The following is a 23,464-nucleotide window of genomic DNA, read 5'->3' on the forward strand; positions in this document are numbered from 1 at the left end:
ACCAAAGTTGAAATCGCCCAACTTTCAATTTTGGCGTATAACTCGAAAACAAAAGAAGATAGAGGAATGCAGTTGATGGCATTATAAGTTTCTCGAAAAAAGACGAACGTAATGGGCCATTCATTTTCCCCTATCTAGTTGGGTTACAAAGTTGTAGTTCAGGTATCACCAATTTTGACTTTAGAGCATGTGATTTTCATAAAGGATCACAATACATCACTAGATGCGTATTTTCATTTCTTCTGAAAATATCAGATGAAAAGTAAGGTATTCCGTATTCCATTTAAAAAAAAATTAACTTTTTGAAGTTTTTGTATTCAGTGACAAGACGAAGAATTTTGGAACACCCTGTACATCACAAACCAAGTTTCCGCTACACGAAACTCATCCTCATTATGTTCAAAATTCCTAAAATAAGAAATGCCTTTTCTATGACTTCTTCATTGGTTCCATGGTTTTGGCAATTTTGTGTGGAAAACCGTTATCACCTCATAAAGTATCAGGAATCGAGATAGGTCCAAATCAATTTCGACGACCCCGTCAAAAGTGCTGTTGACAACGTACCATAATAGAGAATACTCCTCCTGATGAAAATGATGTATTTTTTATGAAATATCTTTGATACGTCACATTTTGGAAATAACTAATTCAACCGTTTCCCAAAAAAAATTATTTTAAGCATTTAAAAATGAAAAATAAAAATGGGTATTTAAAATATAAAGCGTTTCATTTCAATTGCACAAGTTGACAACATCGAATGAAATGTGCCTTGATAATAAAGGACAACAAATACATTATCCTGATGAGATAGACAAAGATGGCTGTCTATGAAGTCCGCGACGGACCGTTACAGTTGAGGCTCGCCAGTAAGTACGCGCCTGTAAATCAACAGCTGTTATTTTATAAACAAGGTGATCGGACATTGTTCTTTTCATTGTCTAGTAGGCGCTGTTGCCAAACCGTAAACTTGAAACCAAGCGATTTAAATTTTGAAACCCCATATTTGAAGAATGATTTTGAATAGTTTTCGCGGTGCATTTGAAAAAATCATGAATGAAACTCATAATTGAACCTTCATATGCAGTGATAACCCGAATTGAGGAGAATTCCCCATTGCGGAAATCTAACCGAAAGTCATATTCCATTAAAAAAAAGGTCCTTTGAATCACATTCGTTCCATCTGATACGCTCGTTTTTCGCCAACGTTTCCACGCTTACTCGATTACCGAACGTAAATACAAGTCGTTATGTTCCAATTACGCAATGGATAGTCTTGCCAGTTGCAACCTTGACACTAATCGCTTCAACAATTTTCGACTATAACTTCCACGACTGCTAACGCTCCGTGTGGAGCACTCAACACAAATTGCATGTAAGGTTGGTCGGGTGGAAGGACCGTTCACCAGAGAATTCGCCATTCGTTCGCTCATAAATTCGTCACAGGTCCCCCGGCAATCAAGATTGATTGAACGTCCACAAAACGATATACTTTTTCCACGTGAGATGGAAAATGAAGATCGAACTGCGGAATGTTGAAATTCTGTGAGAAAATCATTTTGGCCAGGATCGATGTATGAAGTGACCACAATCCATCTGTTTCCTTGAGCAGTATGACGTTCATAAATCACTTGTGATTTATCTCTAATCAAATCCGAGCTGTGTGGGCTGTAGCCCCATGCTGCTAAAGCCAGATATCGCCCACTTTTTTCAATTCAAGCTGTAGGATGACAGAACCATAGATTAAATGAACAGAGAATAGATGGACCACTCGAAAAACAAACTTCAGCGTCATCTGTTTTTACGGTACATGTACTAATTTTCGACGAAACCAAATAAAAAGGGTTTCTGTAACGCTCATTTTTAATTTTCTTGTAATGATCAAGGCAGAATATATTTGAAAATTTCTGAGTGAAACTCAGAGAAACATTCGAAATAAATTGCTCATTAAGAAATTGCAGTGAGATAACGAATAATACGAATCTTTATCTGGATTTTTCTCTGATCCGAAGAATCGAAAAACAAATCAGTTCATAATTGAAAAATTTATTGCATTGTTCTTCAAACACGGATTCATTTTATAATCGAAATTAGCTTTTAAATTCACTTTATTCTAATTACAAAACTTATTCATTATACAAAAACATTTCTCATAAAGTACCATAATTCCTAATCACAAAAACAATTCAATATTTATACATAATATACACATATTCTGTTGAATATCAGCAACACATTTTTGAATATCAAACAATAAAGCATATGTATGACATGAAAAAGTTTCAGTAGAGGTTGATGTAATGAGGTACTATACAATTCGGCGTATGATACAAGAGCTCAGAGAAGAAACCTCAGTGAGAAAACCCTGCCTCCTCCAGAGTATTGTAGGGCGATGTTTAATTGTACTTTGGGGAAGTAGCGAACATCCTATGAACTTGTCCGATAAAGGTTTTAACCTTCTTGCATCACGATTTTTGCACCCATAAACACAGCACGACTTCACTCTTGCAGACATTTCGCTTCGTCTATTGAATAATTTATTAGAAAATTATGTCAATTCGTAAATTGATAGATAATCAAAAATACATGTGTCGGTCTATAGATCTCTTTGATCAGTCGTTTGAATATTCGGCGGAGATCACGGTCATTCACGAGTGATAACGATCGAAAGCTCAAAATGCAGTGACACCTAACGATCAAATTTAGAATAATTTTTGTGATTAGTGTACCATAACAATAGGTGGCGCCACTTGTCAGAGTGATCCATCTATATTTTAATTTAATCTATGGACAGAACGGTTATTTTCGTAAAACTTACGAAAGCCCCTATCATTTCGATCACGAAATACAGACCCTAAGGTACACAAAGAGCCCCTCCGCACCTACCTGCCCCCACCATAGCGATGACCCTTCGAAGTTGTCAATCGTCAATCTATACTTCATTCACATTTATTTTAACAGTCAGTTGGTCATGAAATAATTTTCTCAAGTTTTTCTAACTAGAACGGAGTAAGGTTGGCACTTATGAAATGTCGTTAATGTCATAACGTCGTTGCCACAACTAATATCAATTTTTACTACGAAAATGCCGAAAGTGATTGAAAAAAGAGACAGGGTTTCAGGAAGTGCTATTTAGAATTCAGGTCCGCTCATTCAAATAGTTATACCCTGATTTCCAAAATCCACAATACGTTAGACGGTAGCGAACATATTCAATGTAAGAGAATTTATATATTGTTTCATCTGAATCTAAACGACTTATATTTCAGCTGAATATTTCCACAATCAGAAAGATTGTGAATGAAGAAGATGACAAAGAATTTCCTTCTATTGGGAGACCCAAAAAAGTGGTGGCATTTGAGAATTTTATATTTAAGTGAATTAATGCGAGAAGTTTACTACAGGATTTTCGTAGAATAAGTTTCCGAAAATTGATTTTTATATTTTTCATTTGACTTGTCCTATACATTGTAAATGTCTTAAGGTACCAATAAATACCTAATTATTATTGTTATATCAATGTATTAAGATGAACAGCCCTAAATACGCGCCAGTTGTCCCGTTAATTGTTTATTCATGTCAAATTTTTGTTCAAAGGTGAAGTTCATCTTGGACTTGAAACTTCCTTTAATTCCTTTTGCTTATATTGATGTAAGATGATTTTTGTTGAAGAATTTAAAATTCTTGTAATTATCTGTTAATTCCTTCGGGAGATATCCATTCCCAACCACTGCATCATATGCATTTCATCTTCGGGTTAATATTTTTGAAATCTACAACTGATGCAACGTATTCAAACTTTACCCAAAGAAGATAACGAACATTAACTCTCCTCAAGCTAGTGCATATTATGATATAATACTGATTTCTTGTATTTTCCATGCAAATAACTGGATTGGGTATGCCTTCAATCAGTTTGTATAAAATGATTATGTTCGTCACATATTTCCCGAAGAGATAAGACATTGTGATAAAATACGTAATAACAGAAACTTTTACGTAGAACGGGCAACATAGCGTTGATTTAAAAACCAAAAATGTTTTGACAAGCGTCATAACCCCACATTTTCGTACTATACAGAGTGAAATGTGTCAAATTTCCATGGCCAACCGACTGCTAAAATAAAAGTGAGTGGAGTATATAACTACCACTTCCTAAAGTTATGACGTGGACTTTTGAATCGTCCTTTATGTCACTCAATGACAATGACGTTGATTCCGTATTTGGTCTATTGATATTGACGGACTATGTTGATGCTGTATCCGACGTCAACGATGAAATGAAAAAGAAAACAATGAACGTGAAATTGAACCCATAATTCAGAAAAATCAGCACAATTTTTTCTGGGGAATATTTTTCTATTCATCCATCACGTACCTGACGAAATATTACGGAATAGATATGAAAGGATGTTGTAATAACTCTCTGTTTTAGGTTATCGTAATGAGTTTCGGTCTTTTCGTAATGAAAAGAATGTTGAAACATTACCATTACCGTGAGGATATGTAGTTTTCATTCCCATTGCATTTCAACTCCCGTTTGTTTATTACAAATTATGTGTAATCTATTACTAATAAACGTCTCGGAATTCACAAATTATCCAGACACTCAAAAATAAAGCCAGCTCTTACTCAACATTTCTCCATAATATCCTTATCTCATCTGAATGCATCCATAGGAAGATATTGGAATTAATATTTTCACTGACCACCAGTCATTTAACCACAACAAGTGTTTCGCTATAACAATAGCATCTTCAGGTAATCAGGTGAATCTGTTGTATTCAGTACTCAATTTTTCAAATTCCACAGATATTGTTTAATTTTTGAACATACTATTTCTCGAAAACGGCGCATTATACGAGAATATATGAAGAATACTTTTATTTTACAAAACGTTTAAATATTCACTAGAAAGCGTCCAAGTTAGTTTCAAGAGTTGGGTTCTTTGAATTTTTGGTATTTTTATGGTACGTAATGGTTATAATGAGAAAACTGGAAAACGTTGGTGATATCTTGTGTTCGAAAACGATACATGAAATAAATGAAAAACTATATTCCGAAATTGATTTCATTCGATAAAACCGTTTATGAGATATAGAACTAAAAATAACATTTTTTATAGTTTTTCAACAGACTGTATCTTTTAAACCGAGGCAATTCGTAAAAAAGTGTTTCTTTTGACCTCAAGAGTCTAGTGTTAAATTATTTATTTCGATTTATTTATACAGACGACCCATTTCACATTCTAATAAACACTATTGATAACATAATACCAAAAAATATACTTGAACTTCTTACAACTCCAGTCATAAATTAGGATATTCCATATCATAATGACGCAATGGACAAATATTGATAATACTGTTTTGAAAGTTTTCAACGAACTTTCACCTATTGACCAAACCATTAGATTCGAAATAACGTTTTAGAAAAAAATGTAATATGAATCAAAAAATTGGGGTTTGTCATAGAAACTTTTTTTATATCTCTTGAACGGAGCCTAGACAAATGAGAAAAATGCCTGGACAGAAACACTTAGACTTGATTAATTTGTTGTTATTGTTGATCATATGATCACACTTCAAGTGCTTGATAAAAACATCTAATTAGAATTTAATTGATGCCTTCGAGCGTAAGATAAGTAATTTCAATGTAATACTTTGGATTCGTTCAGAAACTCAACCACTCAACTTTCAACAAGTTTTCTAAACCGAAACGAATCCCAAATGGTAATTTTTCATGAACAGAATTTTATTACCTTCAAGATTATGTGTCTATCCAACCGTAGTGCATTTAAGATTCCGAGTTTGCCACCCTGCTTGGAGGGATGATTTTACACTCACAATTTTCCAATTATAAGATGCCTCTCCCTAACATAAAAAAATAAAATCCCGATTGAACTGTTCTATGGGGGCCACTCGGTATGTCTTTTGATGGAGGGTTGAAGTATCAATTTTTTGGCGGTTTCTACCTCAGCTTAATAAAACGGTTCAAATTGTCATTTGCACTTCATCGTTATCGAGATAGATTATTTTTGTGAAAGTGTCCCTGGACTCGAAAATTGAAAGAAAGACATAATTTTTTAATGGGAGTTCATAGAAATTGTGCACTAGGTCTGCAAACGTGTCGAAAAAGGTTTTTGCTTTTCGGAAATTATAGTTTAAATTGATAACTAAGAAAAAAACGACAGCCAATAATACTTACCAATAATGATTCATAACCTCCCTGGGAAGATTGACTAGAAACGCTTTATTCCTGATAGATATCCAGTAAGCTCTCCTTGTGATCTGATGACCTTTATCAATTGATGTTTTTCTTGTATTATCTCATACAGAACCTTTGCGTCCTTCATTCTTAAATAATACATACATCAGTTTATCGGGTAACCGACACGAGGTTTATGAGGCAACAGTGTATCCAGAAATAGATATGATAACGATGGGACTACATCGTTTTTTAGCCTTTGTCTTATTCATTGCCAGGAAATGGAGGATATATTAGGCGTAGGCGGTTTTGACACAAGCACTTGGCATAGGTGTTGATGCAGAAAAAAATGCAGTCTCCAAATTTACAACTTGTCCAACCAGGATGTTTTACTATACGCTCATATTTCAGTGGAGTTTTATAACATAATTCACAATGAAATAATGATGGGATCACTGAACGTAAGCGTTAGAATATTTAGTGCTATCCGCAATAAAAATTAAGCAAGGAATTGTTATCGACACGGCCAGTTGAAGGATGGGAATTTAGCGGATAATCAGAAACTTCCAAGAGTGTTTGACATTGAAATTTCGTATTTGTTCGAGATTCAGATTGATATAAGGGAGACATCTTGGTACCTCTACCAAATATTAAACCGGTATATAGTGGGGAATGTCTAGGACAACCTGTCAGAATAGTAATCAAAATAATAAAATAAAAAAAGACGATTGTACATACTCGAGCGTGTTAGATCAAGATATATGTGGTTAATTACATGTTGAAAAGTATACATTCTCTTAATCTGACAATTTAAGCGTGACTAAAATGTGTGGGAGGGCGACAAACCTGCAAAAAAAACATCACGTTTAGATTCTCGAGCTCGATACCTTTTTTTATGATTTTGAAGCTTATGATTAAATTATTCAATAATAACGGAAAAAATATAATCTGCAAGTTTCAGCAAGCCGAATTAACAACAAAAATTGGCAATTTATTATCTTTATATATAGTGTGTGCTCTTGTATCGAGTTCGTAATATTGTTTTTATACAATATTTTATTGAGTTGACATTAATTTTATTACAGTTCATTATTGTTGTTAGCTGTCACTTTTATTGTTGATTGTTTTGGTGTGTTATACTGATGAATCTTCATACGTTTATACAGCCTTGAAAAAGTTTGAATATACGGAGGAAACGTCGGCATTCAGTTCAGATTAGTCTTGTTCTTCACCACCTTCCCTAGCTCCTGTCAAAATACTCAACATGATAACAAAGGACATGAGACATGATTATCACTTCATTGACAAATAAGGTCACAAAAATCAGTTTTTTTTAATTATGTATCAATATAAAAGTTGTAAGGTATAAAACGTTCTACAAATTTCGTCAATTTTTATACGTTCAATCGTTTCTGAGTTATATGGCGATGAATGTACATTAGACTGGGATTCTACATTGACCTTGCCCTTGCGCATGTATGACTAAGTTCCTCGCCCTTATCGTTCGAACACGGTTAAGAGTATGTAAAATTGCTTCAGACAAAAGTGGTATAGAATTTTATTATCTACAACTTTCATAATGAATACAAAAACGATTTGAGATACAGGAAAGGAGATATTTAAAAAAATGCATTGGTATAATATTCAAAGTGTCAGATTAATGGGTCAACACGTCTGCAACACCCAGATTAACCATCTGTATGAAAATCTGACGCGCTCGAGTATGTATAAGTAACGATTTTTTTCTGCATTGTCAAAGCACCGCTGTGACCCTACATCATGTCCGAATTGTCTTTGGAAGAGTTGTTCCCTTTAGGTCCGATTAATATATCCTCTGAAAATCTGATATGTTCAAAAACTTTTTTTTTTTATTATTTTCAACGCTTCCATACGGCCAGCCCCACCACGTACATTGTCAGATTAGAGATTAACATGAATTTATTATCAGAGACACGTAGCGCATATACAGTATCTTAATCTGACACGCTCAAGTATGTACAGGCTGGGCAAAATTCGTTGTCTACTGACAACTTGAGAACTATGAGGGGTAGAAAAAAACAGATGACACATTTCCGAGCTCTTTTTCACAGAAACAAAGAATGGTGAGAACCGTAGCCTCCTACGATTCTTCGTTTTCGAGTTATTAGCAAAAATGAGATTTTGACGATTTGGAAAAGTTCTCATAACTTTTTCGTCTTTGAAGTTACAGCTCTGAAACTTGAATCTTCTTAGGCACCTTTATACGTAGAATCTACTGACGAAAGATTTTTTCCAATTCAAAAATAACCAATTCAATAAAAATGTGCTTTCAAAAGACAAAAGTTCGCACAATGATTCGAAATGAAAAAATATTTTGAGCTCGTCAGTAGATTCTACGTAAAAGAGTGCCTGTAGAAAGTGGTACAAGTTTCAGGTCTGTAACTTCAAAGACAAAAAAAGTTATGAGAACTTTTCGAAATCGTCAAAATCTCATTTTTTAATAATACATAACTCAAAAACGAAGAATCGTAGGAGGCTACGGTTTTCTTTTATAGTTCTCGAGATCCCCTCAGTAGGCAGCGAATTTGGTCCACCCTAAACACCTCACGTTTTTTTTTACATCTTTGAAAACTTGCTGTCGCTTTCCCCACCGCTGAAACATCATAGAACATTTCTGTCTTTCTTATCTCTAAAATCTACAATCTACTAGGTCTCCACGACGCTCGAGTAGATCCCGATTTAGCATCGTGTGCTCCCCAACGGATATCATCCTACCTAAAAAATTCAATTCTAAAAAAAATTTAAAACAATTATATTATTCTATTTATATTTTTTTTCACTCTCTTCATGCCTAGTGAATATAGAAAATCAGAGCTAGTTTTACCTTCTTCGATAGGTTCAAAGATAAATGAAATACCAGAGGTACCTAAACAGTGATACTTTTCAATTCGATACTGTATCTCAAAAACCAAAAGAGCTATAAAAATTCAGCAAGCGCCATTTTTAATTGCCTAAAAAATAGACCACTATCGCGAAAACTGCCATCCCCTATACTTAAAGATAAGGGGTATACCGTATACCCCGCAAAAGTGCCCAAAATGGGATACCCTTTTCAGATAAATTCATTGTCTCAATACGTAGATCTGTAAGCAGCTTGTTGTCGAAGATTCGGGTGTATAAAAATGTTTGGAAAATCGATAACATCGTTCTCTCCGAAACTGCGAAATACTAATTGGCTTTCATTATTGGCCCCGATCAATGGGGGGTTGGAAAATTTGCTTCCAAGTAATAATGTCATTTCGTTACCTTTCAACCTCGTTGACAGACCCGGCATATTAGCGTTGCTCGTCGCAGCTGATGATGGAACAAAGGGTGCCCTTTCAGCGAAGTAATGCCCTAGGATTATCGTTGTATAATGGACGTGGAATTTACCCCAGCGAATTACCGTTACCATGTTTGCGTCTATGTGTTCGACAACTGGGAGCTGTTTCGGAAATCTATCGGTCCCATATCTGTTGGGAACAGATCGGTATCCCTTTTTCTATAATCGTTACCCAATTTCTGGTGCTCGGGAAAATAAAAATATTGACGGTCGCTAATATAATATAATATAAGGGTTTTTTTCTGGGAGGATCCCATTTGTTTTTTTTTTTCAAATGGCAGCTGTGTTCACATCTCTTCTTTTCACAAAATGGCAAGTTCTTATATCTCATCTATACAGGGTGTAAATGAATAGTCGCACAAAAATTCAAGGGGTGTCCAAAACAGTATCATCTTCTTTTGTTTTCACTTATAACTTTATAATCGAAAACTCATTTTTCGGCTTTTTGAATTGCCACTATTTCGTTTCAGTGACATCGAAAAACAAATGTAACATTCTATAGACACGTTTTCATGTAGAGTGCAGAGGTGTAGTCGAAGGTTTTTTCAGTCCGTCACTTGTTTTACATATTCCAGTCCCATATTTTTTTTGATTAAGAACTATAATATACGTAGTGTCTCTAAAAATTGTTCTTCCAAAAAAAAACTCAAAAACTAGTTCGCTCAAGTTGGCAGGGTATTTTTATTGGTAATATGATAATGATGCTTCTTTGTTTTGTCATGTTATGAGATACTTTGAAGATCACTTTCATTCCGCATATTTTTGAGAACATGCTTGGAAAATGAAGAAATAACGAGAATTTTCATGTGGAGGTGTTTGAAAGAGCTGTGGTTCTAGTATGTAAATAGATTATCCACTATCGATGCATTCCATATTGGAAAAGTTTTCATCTTTTCAAATATCTGGAATGAATGTGATCTTCAAGGTCTCCCATAACCTGACACAAAGTTCTATACACACTATCATATTGTCAATGAAAATGACCCATCAACTTGGCCTAACTAGTTTTTGAGTTTTTTTTTTAAGGAGACACAACGTATATTATACAGGGTGTTGATTGCTCCTATGAATTTAAGATGAGTCTTTCCTATAACAAAATTTCCTCAGCCCACCCCTTTCCGAAATATCACCCCTAAAGGTTGGTGACTAAAATTCAGTTTTAATTTTTTTTTTCTAAAATTCCAGTATACACAGAAACTTAAAATTCTGTTATTTTCGTGCACTCGCAGAGGTCTAACCACAGCTGTTTTTTCAATATTCCTGTTACATTATACAAGGGTGAAATTAGCAACCCTTAACTTATTTCACATCAAAACTTTTTTTCAAGATGAAGTTTCATGAAATGAAATTATAAATTGAAATCTTTGTAAGAATCTCTGTAAAATCTCTGCAAGATTAGTCATGAAAAATTGTTAATTCCATTTGAAGAAAAATTTTATGACGTCATATCTCAAAGAGTATTGAGGCCACGAAGAATAAATGCATATTTAAAAGTAGCTATGGTAACACCTATCTCTAACTATGGCTTTATTCAATAGTGAAACGGAAAGCAGGAAAAATTTCATATTTTTTCCCATGAAATACCAGTATGAATAGTAACATATGATACATTTTTTAAATCAGCAGAAAATTTGCAACAAGATAAAAGAACTTCAATATTGTAAAAATTAGAAATCATATCTTGAAAATGGCTGTATCGAAAAATTTGAATCATATTCGAATTACTCATAAAAAATGCCTGTAGAATGTAATAATCATTTTCGAATATGAGTCGAAACAAGCTAGTAATTTAGCATTATTGAATATGGCAATTTCTCAATTTTTGCTCGTAACTCAAAATCCATAAATGATAGGCCGATTCTGTTTTAAGATCTGTACTAGTCCAGTAAAAGAGCTCGAGGATATGTTATCCGTTTTCTTCTAGCTGCTGTAGTTCTAGAGAACCCTTCAGTAGACAATGAATTTTGCCAACTCTGTATACCGTAGATTCGGGTGACTTAGGACGATTGTTGAATTCAACTTGTCATATTTTCAAAACGGTGACCTATTTTTATCTGAAAAAGAGGTTCGAATATGCTCAATGACTCAGACTATTGATTAGGATATATACCATGCTTAAGAATTCGGATATAAATTTTGAAAAAAATAAAATATACTATACTTGTCCCAAGTCACCCACCGATTTGGGAGGTTTGGGACACAAGTTAAAAGCTATTAATTTCTCAACTCTCAATTGAAATAGGTGACTTGGGACGGTGTATAGTTTTGAAAAATTTGAATTTGTGATTATATAGTTGAAATTCGGTATGGAAATTAAAAGATGAACCCCTATTACAGCGAAAGTAAATATATTGCAACTCAAATGTAAAAAAAACTAAACAAAACAAGGGACCTTTGATTTCTGTCATTTCTTTGTGGAAATAACGTAAATAATAATCTCCTGCGAAAAATCGGCATATTTCCTGCTGCCAATACTCCGCCTGTATCTATTCGGCATTGTCCCAAGTCACCCTATGAAACAACAAAATAAATGAATGAGATCCGTGTTGCCGTTTGATCTGTAAACAACCTTGTTTCATGACATATCTAATATCCCAATTTCCCACGTACCCAGAAAAAAAAATTACACATGCACAAAGTGAAACACATGTACAGGACACTAGAAAGTATAAGGGTCAAAAAAACGCGCTTTTACTCTCCTAAATTCGTTAATTTTTCCTGTCAATTCAAACGCTCTGGTCACGGCAAACTCAACAGGAATTAATTGTTAAACTAACCGGAAAGACGCTACACAATCTTATAAGTTGGTCCCTTCACTCATAAATGGTAGGAAACAAATAAATCTGCAAGGGGGGTAATTGTCCCAAGTTACAGGACTGTCCCAAGTCATCCGAATCTACCGGTATCCCAACGGTTGATGTTTTTTACGGGTCATAAAGTTGATTAATTGTTTTGATTTTTTTCTAATGTTTCGTATTTTTCTTCTAGGCACTACAGAACGAGTGTGTCTCATCACGGGTACAGTGGATGCCATAATGGCTGTGAACGACTTCATAATGGACAAGATTCGCGAAAAACCCGAAGTGAAAGCGATGGTGGAGGGCGATACGAAGACGGATAGGGATAGACAAATGAAAATTCTAGTACCAAATTCGACGGCGGGCATGATTATCGGTAAAGGAGGAAACTTCATAAAACAGATAAAGGAGACCAGTGGTTCGTACGTACAGATTTCCCAAAAGTCGAAGGACGTCAGCTTACAAGAACGATGCATTACTGTGATAGGTGAGTAGGCGTTTTTCACCATTCTTGATGTGGAATTGGGATATTGAAAAATGAAATAAATTGTAACACATAACGACTGGTTGGTTTATACACTTTTATAAAAGCAGTCGGTTGGCCATTGAAAAATCTTCTTAAGTTTTTGTAAGGTTGGTACACTTGAAATGTCTTTAATGTCGAAAACAACGTTGCTACAACCATTTATGAACTCCGCTGCAAAAAAGAAGTATCAGTAAGAGCTCTTTTGAATTGAAATCTGCTCATTCTAATATTTTTAATCGTAGCCTTGATATGTTGAAATAGACGCTTTATAAAACTGTGTCGACCATATTCGATGTGAGTATAGTCCATTCAAGAATGATCGACATCTCGGGTGGCTATGAAAAATCGAATTTAAGTTGGTAATATCCCATCAGTTGAGATTTTGTGTTGCGGAATTCAGGTTGCTTTTGTGAATAAACATTGATCTATAGACCTATTACGATGATATATTGAAAAATTTTCAGCCTACTATAGAACCAAAGAAAATTTCAATGTCAAAATACTTTATTACTCAACATATTCTCCTCTTAATTGGATACATTTATTACAGCAAACCTGCAAAGTCTCTAGACCTTTAAAAAAAAAATGTTTCTTCTTGCTCTGCAAACCAAACCTCCACAGCTTTTATTACCTCCTCGTTGGAATAAATTTTACCACCTTTTAAACTTTTTTTCAGTTGAGGAAAGAGATGATAGTCGAATGGAGCTCAATCTGGTGAAAAAGGGTGGTGTTCTAGTAATTCAGACCCTAAATCACGAGTGGTCAGTAATGTCGAATAGTAATCTGCAGTTATTGTTCTACCCTTATCCAAAAAATCAATCATGATTACTCCATGGCAATCCCAAAAAACTAAAGCAAGAACTTTTCCAGCAGGTTTTTGGATACGAAACCTCTTAGGTCTTGGAGAATCAGAGTGTCGCCATTCCATCGATTGTGGCTTTGTTTCTGGATCGTAGAAATATACCCAAGTCTCATTCATAGTAACAATTCGGTTTAAGAAGTCTACATCGTTTTCAAATCGAGCACAGATCGAACGCGATGCTTTTACCCTTGCACGCTTTTGGTCAACATTCAAACATTTGTGGATCCATTTTGCAGCAATTTTTCTCATGTCCGTTTATATGAAATATTCGTTGCTTCAGATATCCGTTTTAGCCCAATTCTGCATCGATATTTTCGGGGACTGGCACAGAATCTGGCCTTCCCGATTGGTCATCATCTTCAATGGAAAATTTGCCTCTTTTGAAGCTTGCAGTATTTGAAACAATAATGACAATAAAACTTGGTGGAGGTAGAAACTTCCTCACCAATTCAATATTGATGAAACCTTTCGTGTTTGAAAGCTATCAACCGACCCAATAAATGGAATTTCTTTCAACTCGTTCCAACGATAACTTGAGAAGTTCAATTATAGTTTAATTGCCGGTTGCAATGTGGCGTATGCGCCAGTCACGAATGTTATTGCCACGCTCAGTATGATAATTTTTGATGGAAAATTGTAGTAACCATGAACATTGATTCACCCAGAAAATGCATTCGAAAATACCATACTTTCGATGGTTGGGGCTATGCCGTGGAAGAAAAAAAGAAAAATATTTATTGTGAACCTCGTTGTGAACCTGGTTTCCTGGCTTCATCTGTATTGAAGTAAATCGGTGAAGTTGTATATGTGAACGCTGCTCCTATCTGGGGAATTGCTAGTCTTTTGTGAAAAATTCTATTCGAGTCAGAGTAAATAGGAAGGTTATAGACCTTATATCAGCTCTGAATCTGACGAATAAAACTAAAGAATCCCATCACTCAAAGGTAGCTGATCAATTTTGATAGGGAGTTTTTGATTTAAATTTGAACCCAATAATTAATTTTACCATTCTGGCACAATGAGGATAATCAAAAAAGATACTTGTGTTTCTATATTTAGTTGTACTATTTTCTGATATAATTAGGCAGACTTTACAAAATGGCGTAAGCGCAAGTGTAATGATTTTTATTTAAATTATAAACTATATCAACATATTAATACGAGGATGTATTGATATCTAGTTAGCCTAGACCAGTTCCATGCAAACAAAAAAATATTGCGTTACCATAGCAACGAACAATAACTCATTAGAAGTGTCAGTGTGAAGTTTGAGGTCAAAGAAGTAAACCAGAGTTTCGCAATAATTTAAAAGAAAGATGTCCACCGAAATTGTGAAAATCGAAAAATTGGAATATCGAGCCATCCTCAAGTACCCAATTAAAGAGAAAAGACGCGGAAAGCTATCCAAAGGTGTTTTGTTTTTGCAGGACAACGCCCCTGCACACAAATCTCATGTTGCCATGCAAAAAATTTGTGATTTAGGGTTTGAATTACTTGAACATCCGACTATCATCTCCTTCCTCAACTGAAAAAAAGTTTAAAAGGTCGTAAATTTTCTTCGAACGAGGAGGTAATAATAGCTATGGAGGTCTGGTTTGAAGAGCAAGAAGAAACATTTTTTTTTGAAAGGTCTAGAGACTTTGCAGGTTCGCTGTAATAAATGTATCCAATCAAGAGGAGAATATGTTTAGTAATAAAATATTTTGTAATATTTAATAAATTTTTTTGTTTGGCTCTATAGTAGGCGAAGAATTTTTCAACATATCCTCGTATAGATAATCGAAAACGGAACAGTATACAGGGTGATTCATAACTATTGGGACATAGGCTAAGGGCAGATTGTTTGGACCAAAATATGACGATATGACCAAATATACCTCAATAAAATATTGGTGTGAAAGTTGAATTTTTTATAAGGGGACAGAATAATATTTTCTTCGAAGTTCGAAAGTCCTTTATTGAAAGAATTAGAAAAGGCATAGAAGTTGGAGGAGGCAACATTTAATTTGAGTTTATTCTTTTTATTTTATATTGTTTTTAATTATGCTTTATCGTCGAAATAAATGAATAAAATAAATAAATCGTTACTTCAAACCCCCTTCCGATGCTCTGAACTGTTCAATTGTGTTTTTCTCAAAAACGGATGAAAAAATATACAGTGAAATTATTAGCAAAAAACGAAAAAAAAATTCAACTTCAACGCCCTCTATCTTTTTCCACAGCAATATTTTATTGAGGTATATTTGGTCCTATCGCCATATTTTGGTCCAAACAATCTGCCCTTAGCCTATGTCCCAGGTGTTATGAATCACCCTGTATAAACCCACTCAACTGTAAACTATTCAGCCGATCTTCATAATTTTTTTTTATTTGTTCATTGTGGGCAAAATTCGTTGTCTACTGAGGGCACCTCCAGAACTATAAGAGCTAGATTTGGAATCATTGAGCGAACTTTCGTTTTTTTAAATGCAAACTTTCATTGAATATGTTATTTTTGAATTGGAAAAAATAGTTTATCGTATATCCTTTGTATAAGAGTGCCTGAGAAGGAACTTTTTGAAATCGTCAAAATCTAATTTTTTGCTAATAACTCCAAAACGAAGAGTCGAGGAAGCAATGGTTTTCACCATTCTTTGTTTCTCTGAAGAGGAGCTCGAGTTCTCTAGATCCCCTCAGTAGACAAGGAATTTTGCCTATACTGTACATATAACATCAATATCATTTTGTCTAATTCTTTAACAAACTACATCATTGAGTGATGGAATATAACTGATATATTAAAATTTAGTGTATTTGTCACTTGTTTGACCTTATGTATTTTATATGAAACTCTAGACATGCCTGTCAAGGATATATTAATTAAAACTGTGAAACCTATAGTTGAATGTTTAATTTCATTCATGAATGTTCGTTAATACTGGGTGTACTGTTTTCCATGTGACTTAATACAATTTACTTTACATGATGATGAAATTCAATGCAAATGCTGCAGATACCTGGAACCCACAATATCGGGAATTCTCAGTACAACAAATACCGGAATGGGAAATAATTTATGGCATCGCATTCTCCATTTGTCCCCATTTTGAACCAGTTTCACTCCCTCAATCGACTACACACACAGGATTTGTGCGAAAAGCACTATTTGATACTTCGAAAGCAAAATATCGTTTTACCCTCATAACTTTTCATTACAACAACTACAAACCTCGGAACCAATTAGTATCTGTCAATTGATCATCAGTTAATTAATCAAACAGTGTACCTATCACACCGAAACCGTCTTCTATTTAACTCCGCTTCAATAAACCGTCTCCCTCTTCCATTATGCAAACTGTGTTTTCGTAATGCCAGGTTTTAATGAGACCGTTTGCAGCTTTTCCGATCCGTTCTACCACAAAGGCATCATAGTGCCGGAACTTTAATTATTCCGTTCGACCCTTGGTTGGAAAGCACAGTTACGCACTGCAGCCTCTGATTTACTCGGATTTCCCTCATAAATTAGATATTTACTCCCACACTCTCTGCATAAATGCGTATGATGCGCTTATGAGGTGACCACAATTCGGAGGAAATATGATCTCCAACGGCGAGCAAGTCTGCGGTCAAATCTACACTCACCGACAAAAACCGTTGTCCAAGAACTTCCGTGATTTTTCATCGATTCGAAGTGTTTCTACTCCAAATTGTAGATAAATTCTTTGGTATTAAAACAAACTTCAGAAAAGTTTTCCAGAAATTGTGTTAGCTTATTCACACAGGGTCCAGTTTCTTAACATCCTGTGAAACAATTCGGGAAATTTGTAGAGATTATCTTCAGTGTATTTCGAAGACCATGCTTTTCGCCATGTTTCAGTTATTTTTCCACTTTGATATCTTGATTTATTTTGAAGATACATTTATTCAAATAAAAACAGAGAGAGGTTTGCCGACTGCACTCTATCTGAACGAGTCTCATATCAAGGAGGTTCTGTTTTCTGGTATTGTTATGGAATGGGCCGGTACATCAAGTACCGAATTATTATTTATTGAGAACAGAGCTCTAAATGCTCAACGTTACATACAAGACGTTCTTCAGGAAGCTGTTGTTCCCTATGTCCCATTTGTTGGATTACTTCATTTTTATGCACGACAATGCAAGACCGCGTGTAGCAAATATTGTCAACCAATACAGGTGTATTTGAAGGTGAGGCTTTTTTTCTACAGTAGAACTGGTCAAAATGAAGCGTTTCACTAAAAATCACCTATACAAAACTTCCAAAATGACAAAGTTGAAAAAAAATTGAAAATGATTACTGAAATAGATCCTAATACGACCCTAGACCGTTTGTTAGCTGAATTATCGCAAAGCAGTGGGAAAAAACTTATCTCCTAATTCGACCATGTGGTTTCGTTTAGGATATTGGCTCATTCGATATTTACGAGGTAATGAAAATAGAAACTTGGTTTGCCGAATTGTTCTCATTATTTTTTAGTGACTTACACGATTTTATGAAATGACTCATTTCGATACCAACTGACAGAAGAGACTTAGGACACAAGTGTTAAAAATAGAATAATACTTCAAAATCTCACCAATAAAATCCGTCCAAATCATTCACGAATTTTTTCACAATGGGCATCACAATCTTCTTGTTCGAACATTCCAACAATCGTCGAAAAGTGGGTTGAAATAGGGAAACATCATAGCACTTTTTCAACATAACTAACATAAGCACTTTCAAGAAACTGCCTCGATTTTCTACATTTTTTTTACCCTAAATTGCACGATACAACATTTATGATTCTCTCAAAAGTGATCTGATGCATCTAATCCGATGAACTTGGTACTGAACCATTCATTGTCCAGCCATATGTTTATGTTTCGTTTCTTTTTTGCGATACCGGAGTCACCTTCCACAGTCCCGTACTTGAAATTCCATGAAAATTTGTCGAACTTCTAGGGGTTGTATCTCGGCCATCTTGTGAATATTTTATATAGACAGTTTTTTGGTTAAACGACTTATTTTGATCAGTTCTACCTTCTGTCTAAAAAAAAAAGCCTCACCCTGTATTTGGATGAGGTTGATGATATCCAACGATAAGAATGGCCTGCATTCAGCCCAGATCTGAATACGATTGAAAATCTCTGTGATGAAATTCAAAGAAACATTCGTCGTCTCCTATACTACCCCAAACACTTGACAAGCTGCGTTTTGCGTTTCAATCTGAATATGACGCAGTCCACAAGATCTTATTATTCTTATTATTCGTCTTATCAATTAGATGTCTCTGCGTTCAGTTATTTACGCTAGAGGTGGACATACGAAATATTAAAAAATGCCAATTATGTTTTTCTTTTTGGTACAAATTTCCCGGAATGTTCCACAGGGTGTTAAGAAATTGGACTTCGAATACATGATTTTTGTTCGCTTTGTATAAATAAGCTATAAACATTTTTTCTTGAATTTATTTCAATTCCAAGAAATTCATCTATGAATTGGCGTAGAAACAATTGAAATCGATGAAAAATTACGTTCTTGGACAACGAACTTCCTAGTTCCAGGCCTCACCAGGATCTGAATTGTGCTCGCATTGCAACTCTTGGAGAGCATTTCTAAGGATTTACTACCCAACATCAACAAAGGGGGCGTGGTCACCTTGTCCCTTACCTGTCTACACCCATGCATTTTGTTGAAATTTATGAAACCCTCAGCTACATCCATTATTATTATCCCTAAAACTAAAACAGATAACAAATGTCCATTCTTTTTCAGGTGACAAGGAGCAGAACAAGGAAGCATGTCTGATGATAATCAGTAAGATCGTGGAGGATCCACAGAGCGGAACATGCCTTAACGTGTCTTACGCGGACGTGAATGGACCGGTAGCTAATTTCAACCCGACGGGTTCACCGTTCGCTAATAATGGAAATGGATTCAACGCTTCAACCACTAGTCTCAACAGTAACATAAGCTCGACGATTATGCTGAATGGCGGTCTGAATATGAGCCTCAATTTGGGACAACCCGGGCAGGGGGTTGGCAGTCTCACCGCCCAGTTGTTGGATCACATCAAGGTAAAATGATTCTTCTTTCTGTTTTTATTTCGAAGGGTTGCGTCCTTGACGTAAGTTTAGGGTCCGGAAGACATGTTGAAATGATGGAGACAAGATTACATCTGTTTGTGAATGTTGTTTAGGTTTCCATCATCTACGGTTTTGAGATTATTTCATTCTGACGTCATTATTGACTACTGCGGACATAATATGAAAGGGCAGGTGCCAGAACACAGCCACAATGTCAGGCCTATTTCAAGGCGGACTCAAGCAAACCATTCGCAAATTTGCATGGAAATTTCTAATTTGCTTGAAATCGTTCTTTTTTTTTATTTCAATCATTTAACATCATTTCAGAGGTCTTCCCAATCTTAGCAGTGGCATAGCTTCCTCTAGAGGGGCCCTGTATGAGTTTTCGACAAGGGGCCCTCATGTAGTCAAAACCAAATGAAGGGTGAAGATTTTCACAAGGACACGAGGCATTTATTTTCATGCATATATTCAAAAAGAAAATCAAAATCTTAAAGAGCCTTCCAAATCTTTGCTTACTTCGCGAGATGAAATGAATACAAGGTGTCAAGTTTTAACGTTCATGTATTTCAGGGGTTGATGTAGAGGTCAAAATATGAAGAAAACTTCATATCAACTTAAGTCCCAAAGTGCATTCCAACGGCTATAGAGCCTCTTTAACATGACCTCCAAAATTCAATCAATTCGCGATAGCTTTCTGAAAATTTAGAGGATTCATATTATAGTTGGGGAGCCCAAGAAGGAAATTCGGGATTTACTCGAGCGTGTCAGATTAATATCAGTGGAGATACCTTGATCAGAAAATCAGTTTTTTTTCAATTATCTCCTCTTCTGGGCTTCAAATTGTTTTCGCATGTATTATAAATGTTGTAGAGCATAACATTTTCTACATATTTTGTCCGAAGCAATTTTTTCCACGTTTGATGGTTTTCGAGATATATGCCGTTGAATGTACATTAGACTGGGTTTCTAAATTGACCTTGGCCTTTCGCATGTGTAGTTGAGCTCCTCAGTTATCACCATCTAACTCGAAAACAGTTAAGGGTATGAAAAATTGCTTCAGACAAAAGTTGTATAGAATTTTATTATCTACAACTTCCATAATGAATACAGAAACGATTAGAGGTACAGGAAGGGAGATATTTTTCAAAAATGTCAGATTAAGAAAACCCCCCTGATTAATGTCAGATTAATGGGTCACACGTCTGCAACACCGAGATTAACCATCTGTAAGAAAATCTGACACGCTCGATTATGTACTAATAACGACTTTTTTTTGCATTTTCAACCGCTGTAACCTTGCGTCCGAATTGTCAGTCTCTCGAAAAGTAGCTTCCTTTGGGTCCAATTAATATGCTCTAAAAATCTGACACCCTTTTTTTACTCTTCCTTACGGCCAGTCCCACCACGCAAACTGTCAGATTAAAATAAGTTCATTATCAGAAACACGTAGGGCATATACATCAGTATCTTAATCTGACACGCTCGAGTATGTACACCTGACGACGTTTGGAGTAACCAGTAATTTATAGATGAATATAGTCACACAATAATAAGAAACGTAGAGGTATCTGCTCAGAAATTATTAGGTGATATTTCTGCTATATTGACATATAAAATCTGATGCAGTGTTCCTCCACTATCCCTTAAAATTCCCTAAATTGAATAGCTAACATGTTTTTCATCCAATTATCTTTTTTTCTTTTCAGGTCCAGCTAAGAAGCACCGGGTATTCTGAAACCCATGTGGCCGAAATAGCGACTGCCTTGAGTGTTCTTGCCAAATATGGAATACTGGGAATGGGCTTAGGCTTGAGCACGACGCATGGTGCTTTACCAGTTTCCAGCTATTTGGGCGTAATGGAACAAACAGGTGCTACCGTCACCAACACGAGTGCTATGTTTGGCGCACTAGGACAAGCTGCTCTAGGCGACTGTTTAGGTGAGCAATAAACTTATACCGGGATATGGAGAGAAGTATAGTACCCTTCATACACAGGGGGCGGATATTCAGTCAATAAATTATTAGGATAGGTTATTGCGGAAAATTGCCAAATTTCTTCTCGACCTTAACAAATTCAGATTACTCATAATTTCTGCGAATAATTAATTATCCAAATGATCACTTTTTCGTTCTCAATATTTGAAAATTTTGAATTTCGCTCTTGTTGTCAAAATAAGAAATAGTTTGTAGAAATTGCTTCTGCACTAAGTAATACACTATTTCTCGGATGAACTTTTTGAACACAGTACATTCTATAGATTAATCTGTTTAGTGGCTCTGAGGGACATATATATAGAGTTAGTGAGAAGGGGTTACAGTTCACTGCGACCTTAAGGTCGATTGTGCCCCCTAGAGCTGTTTTCATCGCGCCCTTTACAGCTCGCCTTCCAGTTCCAGAGATCTGATGAAATCCAATATCTGGGACGGCTTCAACGAGGATAATTCCACACTCCACTCCACACAAATTTCTTGTCCAAAGCACTTTTTCCTTTGGCTTGCAATGGCATAGCAGACATATATAAACGGTATCAAAATCTGACATGCTGGTCGATTGGAAATTTTTTTTTATTTTTGACCTCCTTTATATAACTTTTTTCTGTTCATTTTCTTCATTCAATCATCACAATCCAATAGGTCTCCACAGAGCTCAACTAAATCCCCGTTGGCTCCCCTACTATATTATATTCCTTTGAAAGAAAGCTATGCGTCTTTTTTCAAACAACAGATATTGAATGCAAAGAAATAATAACAAGAATTTGATCATAAAATCTGTTCACCATTCAGATCTCAGTTTCAGCAGAGCAAATGTAAACCTAGCTCCATACATATCCACGCATAATGCAAGATAACAGAGATAAAAGCCTCACCAACAAGTCTTCTTCACTTATGTGTAGTCACTTATAAGGTTGTCCCTAAATAAATGCAACAAAATTTGGTCGTTGGTCGCTGATTTTTGAGCCAAAATACCCTCTTTCGGAGTTACAGCCCCCTGAGTTTCATGCACACCTAAAAAATTCTTTTTTTTTATCTCAGAATCCGGTCATATGAAAATCATTAAATTTGGTACACAGGATTTTAATGATATGCAGAATATCATAGTGCTACCTATTTTGGCGATGTACCGACTTTCACTCGTCCACAATGTCTTTGGAACTACTAAAATTTAACCGCGTATTTAAATTCCTTGACGAACTAATTTGAAGGGAAGAGTATTTCAAGAAGAAAATAGAGTGATTACTAATAATAAGAATTAATTCATGTGTATACCACCCGCCGATATGAATATCGACAAGTGTTACGATCTGAATTGAACCAGCCAATTTGCCATCGTCAGGACAACTAAATAGAGAACGTTCCACCGAAGAAGAGCAGATGCTGATCATGGTTTCGGTCTCATTTGACCCCGTCACAGCAACATAGCTCCTTCTCCAATGGAAAAACGTTTGGAATTGATGGACCCTAATTAAATACTGGTAGTTGCTTCTGAGTAGTGTACTACTCCAGCGCAATCCAGTATGAAACGAAAAGGAGATTTGTTGCGCTGACGAGGTCGAATGAGACCAAAACCATGGTCAGCATTTGCTCTTCTTCTCCTTTTAGTTGTCCTGACGATGGCAAATTGGCTAGTTCAATTCAGATTGTA

At 35.5% G+C, this 23,464-nt stretch overlaps 2 protein-coding genes across 7 annotated transcripts in view; one reads left to right on the forward strand and one right to left on the reverse strand.

Annotated features, from left to right (window-relative positions):
* LOC123308500 (tetratricopeptide repeat protein 30A) overlaps positions 1-23,464 on the reverse strand; it is a 165,411-nt gene that overhangs the window by 141,583 nt on the left and 364 nt on the right. The gene's annotated exons all lie outside the window — the stretch shown is intronic.
* The window catches only part of LOC123308502 (RNA-binding protein Nova-1), a 156,179-nt gene that overhangs the window by 125,680 nt on the left and 7,035 nt on the right, over positions 1-23,464 (forward strand). For all 6 annotated transcript variants that reach the window (XM_044891167.1, XM_044891168.1, XM_044891173.1 and 3 more), the window contains 3 exons: positions 12,554-12,850; positions 19,508-19,809; positions 21,528-21,759. In XM_044891167.1, coding sequence (XP_044747102.1) covers positions 12,554-12,850; positions 19,508-19,809; positions 21,528-21,759 — 831 coding nt within the window. The remainder of the gene's footprint in view (positions 1-12,553; positions 12,851-19,507; positions 19,810-21,527; positions 21,760-23,464) is intronic.

Source organism: Coccinella septempunctata, chromosome 2, assembly GCF_907165205.1.
Source record: "Coccinella septempunctata chromosome 2, icCocSept1.1, whole genome shotgun sequence".
Lineage (NCBI taxonomy): Eukaryota > Metazoa > Arthropoda > Insecta > Coleoptera > Coccinellidae > Coccinella > Coccinella septempunctata.